We start from the raw sequence: 7,565 nt of genomic DNA on the forward strand, positions 1-7,565 counted from the left end.
TTTGGTATGCTAGTTTAGTACGGCTCTTCAGCAAGACTTCTACTAGTTTAGACCCTGGTACAGCTCTCTAGCAAGACTCCTGCTAGTCTAACCTAGTATTTTCAGCTTCATCCAACACCTACCAAAAAGATAAGGACAATGAAAAAGAGGTGTACGTAGTATGATCCAGCCGGAGGAGAAAGAAACCTGTAAGCTATACTAGTTTTTGCACACAAATTGTGGAAAAGATGAGCCTCTTCTTTTTGGTCTATTTTTGCACAGGTGAGTTGTTACAGAAATGCCTCATGTAGCTGGACATCTTAAATCAGTCAAAAGTGTGGATAAGTGTTATCTACACAAGATAATCATGGTTACTGAGAATCTACTTTCTCACCTGAGAGCCCGTAGTTAGTTATTAACATTTTATCCTATTTCTACTGGAGACAATATAAAGTGTAGACACTTCTACCGCGACACTGTGGTCTGAAGTGGCAAGACACTTTCAGATCCAGCTTCCTCAGCTTCAGAGGATCTCTCAGTGACAATCTTTGACATCTCGAACATCCTCTTGATAGTCTTTGTGAAGCATGTCCGGTGTTCATCTGCAGAAGCGTTGATGAACTCGTGGATGTGATCTCTCAAATCTGAGACGAACGATGTACCAGGTACATTCTTTCGGCATGAATTCACAGCACGTTTTGAATCAAGTTGGTGTGGTCCTTCAGGTTGGGTATGACCAGACATTGTCACGAAAAACTGCAAATGAAGCAAACAGATGTAAGCCATAGCACGAGAAAAATCAGTTCATCACCCAAAAGAAACACATACAAAAAACATGCAGTACCCCCAAAGGAAACTTAACTCGCTTCACACAGCCTAAGTGACTTGTTTAAAAAACTATTTCTCAATGGGGTTTGACAGAGTGCAATACAATCATACAAGTACGAACTAGGCTTTCAGGAGTCACATTGGTAGTGCATCCTAACAATTGGAGTATTTCTTAAATTTAGAATAAGCAAAAATGCATATTCCAATCAACATCACGGGTAAAAGTATGAAAGCTACATCACCCAAAAGAAACTCACAGAAAAATGCCAAACATGCAGTACCCCCAAAGGGAACTGAACTCACTTTAAACACCCTAAGTGACTTGTTTAAAAAAAAAATATGTTTCTCAATGGGGCTTGACAGAGTGCAATACAATCATACAAGGACTGGGCTTTCAGGAATTAAGAGTCGCATTGGTACTATATCCTAATGATTAGAGTATTTCTCAAATTTAGAATAAGCAAAAATGCATGTTCCAATCAACCATCATGAGTAAAAGTATGAAAGCCACAAAGTTATAGAGACATGCCATTAATTGAACCAATTGACTCCAGGATGAGATAGTCTGTTTTGGACGTCTTTCTGAGCCAGATACTAACCACACCATATATCTGTAACCACAGATGACATCAAGACAGCTAGGCTGTGGATTACCTAGTCAAATATTCAGTATTGATCGAAAATAGGACATCATATCGTTGTCTGTCTGGAGATATTATGTCCACTCAACACTGGCAGGTCATAGAATGTCTAGGCACAATTGAACACTGGTGCTAAGAAGAAACGTAGCATTGAAACATACTGCAACAACAGATGCTCATTTTCATTGTTAAGACACAAAAGTAGAAAATCGTGCATCAAAAGATGCTCTCCTTTTCATTGCCAAGGCATAAAAACTGTGAAATGGACTAGTGTATGCAAGAATGGTGAAACATATAGTCCCTCCTTATTTTTCAAAGATGGGCATAGCATGATACCAACAGTACTTGATTAAAGTTAGGACTGAGGATATCTTAGATTAATAGCAAAAATAATTACTAGTGATGAGCTGAAAAGAAAGAGCAGTTTAATGGTACCCCTTAACTGTTTAGAGATTCTTCTGTAAACACACTTATAGAGAGACGGCTAGAGGTACAGTCACAGTATGCAATAAGGCAGCACTGTCTGCAACTACAGCCTAAAGGGCCAATCAGCCGCTCCACCCATCAGCCCATTATACAATACATAGCCGTGAAAACCATATCTAGGTGAACCTACTACCAGTTGCACAACTGAAAATATGCAACCTAGTAATAAGTCACCATGCTTCTCTCTCTACCCATAAACCTCAAGATAAAACACGAAGACATTATGGAACATCAAAACCAGAATAGTCCTTTTGCATCAAATCCAGAAGAACACTACAGGCACTAAATTTCAGCATCTCTTTTTTTTTTCTTTTGCGAGGAAAACATTTGCCGATTGATCTACAAGAAACTATAAAATTAGTTGGTTCACGCCGAGTTGTGAGTTGGTGTGTCAGAGAAGGAAACACACTAGGCAGAGTAACCCCTTCGATTGGCACAACACGAGTTAATATAGGTGGGCTTACTGACCATCCACACAGGGTTTGCTGCCATGGTGTGACTGCTGTGTGTAGTTGGCTAATTAGCCACCAAGACCAAATACAGACTTAACCCGTGCCAACTGCCAAGGCGCGGATCTAAAGACATGTACACCCAATAATATTTTCAAAATAAAATCAAAATTTGTAGGCATAATACATGTATACACTTGTAATTAGATCAGATCCGAATACATACAAATAGCTGAAGTTAGGGTTTGATTGCTCGGTTTCCGCACAGCATTAAGGAACGAAAAGGGGTGGGCGTACTCGTCACCGGCAAAGGGGCCCGAAGAATACCTGCCGAAGTGCCCGACGAAGACGTAGCTTAGGGTGGCGGCGGCCGCGCACGCCGGGGCCGTGTGAGAGCGAAGAAGAGGCAGAGCCGCAGAACCGTGGAGACGCAGGGGTAAACGCGGGGGTCCGGGGCGGTATGGAAATTTCCATGGGCCCCGAGCAGACCTGGATGCTGCTTTGTTCTGATCCAGCACGTCGTAGGCCCAGGCCCAGCACACTTCTGTATGACTGAATTTCTAATGATATATATATATGTTTATTTTTAAAAATTCTGATTTTTTTTCATGTCCTGATTATTTTTATGTAACCTAGTTAAACTTACATGGATTTTTCTTACTAGAAATACTTTTTGTTTTATAGAGCCTATAATTAAATTAAAACTAACCTGCACATTTTATGTTCATCAATGAATTATAATAATTTCTACAGTACCAATGGATTTCTTGCAAGCTTTGGACCGTTAGGATTTACACTCAAAGAGAAGCGGATGTACAGGAGAAGGCCATGCCACTAGGCCAGCCAGGCAATTGAGGATGGCCAATGAGTAGGTAGGGGCATGGTAATCAAATCAAAAGGGGTTAGGGTGACTGGCGGAATGCGTATATAGATTAAGTGGCCATGTTCGACTGGCTGGAAAAACGGCTGATGCTGATTTGTTGTGAGAGAAAAACACCGTTATTTTGCTGAAAAGGTATGGCTGATAAGTTCAAGCGAACAGGGCCAGTGACGAGACCCGCTAAAGATACGGGACGAAGCATGAAATTGCAGTTGGTTGGAAGGTAGAATGTGAAGTTTTGAGGTTGGGATATTGAAGAGAAGATATCATAGGAAAGAAATGGATCCATTGTAGTATTCAATTCAGGGTTGGAAAAATTGCACATGGATGGCCCTTATTTCACTCACTTGATAGTAGTGTTGACTCCTCTCAATGTAATAGTGCAAAGTGTGTTTTCTTTTAACATAAACTAGATGAATTCCCCGCACGTTTGCCGCGGGAACTTGAAGTTAGTTTAGGTGATCATTCATTGAACGAAGGGAAGAACTAAAAGGTTATTTAATGAAAATTGCATATGCACAAACTTTAGGGGATTAATGGAGAAACACTATAGAGGAAATATTGGTGATATATGAAATCAATGATTTAATCTGTAGATGATCGTGACCAAATGCAGCCTAATGGGCATACCCATAAGCTATGAGCTTAGCTAACTTATATAGGTGGCTTTATAGTAGAAAAAAAAGTGCAACATAGCAGTATCCATACTGCATATAGATATGAGGTGAACTAATCCTTAATCACGTGAAATACCCAAGCATAAAAAACAAAAGCGTGTGATCAGATAAACAAATCGATGTGATCAAGTCAAATAAATAAATCCCAGAGAAAAAGCTGTACTGATAGAAATTTGAAGCATATAGCACGGCCTACGCCACAGACCAAAGAGTTGATCGAGACCACATCATTAGGAATTGTTACACTGATAGGACTGGAGGTTTGTGAAAGTCCGTGAACAAACAAATAAGGAGTAAATGGATAACCATATTCTTGGCTAGAAAACTTACCGGTATCGTTATTTCACAATCATACTCGATCTGCTCCAACAAAAGGAGGGAAATAATATAACTATTTACCGCTGGAATTGCAAGATGATACTTGCGGTACAGATGAATGGAGACATTGGGTAGCGCGTGGCCTCATCAGTCATCAGGGGCTCGGAGAATTGTATGATTGGCTTTCAGAGAGCAGACTGCAGTTGGTTCGCTTGTACTGCAGGGTAGGTAAGAAGATAAAGAAGATTTAGGGATACGGACGTGCCTACTGATTATAGGCGTTTTGAGTAATTATTACTTGCACGATAGTAGAGATCGTGGGAAGGCATCAAAAGCAATCTGATAAATGATTTGAGTAAGGGCCGGGACTTGCTCGGTGGAATTTAATGAAGAGTAGCAATGGGATGGTATACACGAAGTCTCTAATAGACGGATAGAGAATAAGATGTTAAGATCGAAAACATCATCTATGGTTAGCTCTAGCGGGTTCTCTATACTGTGAATACGATATCGAGAGTAGAGGGACAGAGAGGAATAGAAGAAGAACATGTCGAACCTGACACCGCAGAAGAAGATGGTCCAGAAGCCGCCATCTCGTTCGTCAGTGAAGTCTGCGCACGAGCAGCGACGTTCGGGGAAGAGGTCAATGAAGTCGTCGACGTCGGTGGAGCGGGGCGGCGCGGCTGATGGCTTTCCGTCACTGGCTGCGCCCCTCTCTGATCGGGATTAGGGTTTAGATTTTGGTGGGAAGCTCGGCTCAGGCGAACTTCATACTCAGAGTCATCGACCCCACCTCTATATATAACGCAGTGTGACAGGGACCCTCTAGCCATAGTGGATTGGACGCCCCCGATCAGGTCGTGGATCAAAGGTCCAACTGGGCCGTTGGGCCCAGTTTGGAATTAGAGATCAATCTAACAATCTCACCCTCGATCTCCTACCATCTTTCAATTTCATATTATTTACTTTTGTTCATTCAATTACAGATTAGCGCATAGAGCATGTTTTATCGTCACAGTCAATTGCCGATAGATTTAACAACTACAACACACCACTCTGTTCTAAAATAGATACTTAACTTTGGGCCTTCTTTTGTCCAGGAATTATAGGCTTTCCCTTAAACCCATGCCGGCTACATGTTCTCTAAACACGTTGGGTGGTAAGCCTTTTGTAAGCGGATCCATGAGCACATTTTCGGTACTTATATGCTCAAGACTTATGACATGATCCCGGACTTTATCTTTCACAACATAATACTTTATGTCAATGTATTTCGCAGCACCACTTGACTTATTGTTGTGAGCATACTGTACTGCCGGATTATTATCGCAGTATAACTTAAGTGGTCTATAGATGTCGTCAACCACCTTCAAATTGGGTATGAACTTATTTAGCCAGTTCACCTGCCCCGTTGCCTCATAACACGCTACAAACTCAGCATACATTGTGGACGATGTAGTGACGATTTGTTTTGAGCTTTTCCATAAAATAGTTCTCCCTGCGAGAGTGAATACATATCCAGACGTGGATTTTCTATCATCTCCCGCATAATCAGAATTTGAATATCACAGTATATAGAGTGAATATGATCTTCTATACGTCATCATGAGGCTTTTTGTTCCTTGCAAATAACGCAAGACTTTCTTTACTAATTTCCAGTGTTCTGTTCTAGGATTGCTCTAGAATCTACCAAGTTACCCGGTAACAAATGCCAAGTCAGGGCGCGTACATACTTGAGCATATTGCAAGCTTTCGATAGCTGAAGCATATAGAACCATTTTTATTTGATCGATCTCATACTGATTCCTAGGGCATTGAAAATTTCCATATCTGTCGTCCTTGACTATAGGAGCAGGTGAGGCCGTGAGGGACTATATTTGTGCATATTGAATTTCTTTAAGATCTTTTTTTATGTATGCCTTTTATGACAGTTCTAATACCCCTTTACTTATATCTCGGTGAATCTCGATCCCTAGAACGAACGAAACTTCACCAAGATCTTTCATATCAAATTTTAACGACAAAAACTTTTTTGTCTCCTGTAGTAGACTGACATCACTACTAGCAAGTAAGATATCATCCACATACAGAACAAGGAAGATAAACTTCTCATTCTTAAACTTTGCATAGACACAATTGTCCTCTACATTCTCTTTAAACCCAAAATTCCTTATTGTCTGATCAAACTTCAAGTACCACTGTCTTGAAGCTTATTTTAATCCATAAATGGATTTCTTTAGGCGACATCCCATTCGTTCTTTTCCTTCCATGACAAAACCTTTCGGTTGTGTCATGTAAACATTTTCCTCTAAGTCCCCATTGAGAAATGTTGTCTTTACATCCATCTGATGTAATTCTAAATCATAATTTGCCACTAATGCCATTATGATTCTGAAGGAATCCTTACATGAGACTGAAGAAAAGGTCTCATTGTAATCAATGTCTTCTCTTTGCGTAACGCCTTTTGCCACAAGTTGTGCTTTATATCTCTCTATATTCTCTTGAGAGTCAAGTTTTGTTTTGTAGACCCATTTACAGCCTACTGTTTTGGTTCTTTTAGAAATTATTTTCAAGTTCCCAAACTTTATTGGCATTCATAGATTTTATTTCATCTTTCATGGCCTCAAGCAACTTTGATAAATGATCACTTCTCATGGCTTCTTCAAATGAGGTGTGATCATCCTCCATTTGAAATTCCTCAGTGTTGTATACTTCATAGTCAGCAGGAATAGCTGATTTTCTAACTCTTTAAGACCTTTTAGGGGCCTCCACATTTGGCACATCTTCTGTTTGAGGCTGTTGTTGCTCCCCCTCATGTGTGGCAATAGGTTCTACAGGATCCTAAAGAACAGGTTCCTCATCGTCATTCATTATTGCCACAGGCGGAATAACAACATGTGTTGGCATCATAGTATCTTGCATTATCGGTGCAGCAACAACAGATAGTGAAAAAAATGGCTCATGAATCATTAGAGTGGGCACATGCACCCGCTTCTCTTCATGGTCAATTTCTCGAGCTACCATGCTCTCCCTCATCATTTCATCCTCTAGGAAGACAGCGTGTCTCGTTTCCACAAACTTTGTATGTCTATCTGGATAGTAGAAATGAAAACCTTTTGACTTTTCTAGATAGCCAATGAAATGGCAACTTACTGTTTTGGGTTCTAGCTTCTCAATGTTTAGGTTAAATACTTTAGCCTCAGCAGGACTCCCCCACACACGTAAGTGGTTTAGTGAGGGTACTCTTTCTGTCCACAACTTATACGGTGTTTTAGGCACCGACTTACTTGGTACTCTATTAAGAATA

At 40.5% G+C, this 7,565-nt stretch overlaps 1 protein-coding gene across 2 annotated transcripts; it reads right to left on the reverse strand.

Moving 5' to 3' along the window:
* Positions 1-227: 227 nt before the first annotated feature.
* Positions 228-2,834, reverse strand: LOC136539880 (uncharacterized). Of its 2 annotated transcripts, XM_066531871.1 has the most exons (3): positions 2,711-2,761; positions 1,337-1,418; positions 228-735 (listed from the first exon to the last, which is right to left on the reverse strand). In XM_066531871.1, exons 2-3 carry the CDS (start codon positions 1,412-1,414, stop codon positions 445-447), a joined length of 369 nt encoding a protein of 122 aa, XP_066387968.1. In that variant the 5' UTR covers positions 1,415-1,418; positions 2,711-2,761; the 3' UTR covers positions 228-444. The 2 variants fall into 2 exon arrangements, with proteins under 2 accessions (XP_066387968.1, XP_066387970.1); XM_066531873.1 differs by lacking the exon at positions 1,337-1,418 and having other exon boundaries at positions 2,711-2,834.
* Positions 2,835-7,565: the final 4,731 nt, after the last annotated feature.

This window comes from Miscanthus floridulus, chromosome 2 (genome assembly GCF_019320115.1).
Source record: "Miscanthus floridulus cultivar M001 chromosome 2, ASM1932011v1, whole genome shotgun sequence".
Classification (NCBI taxonomy): Eukaryota; Viridiplantae; Streptophyta; class Magnoliopsida; order Poales; family Poaceae; genus Miscanthus; species Miscanthus floridulus.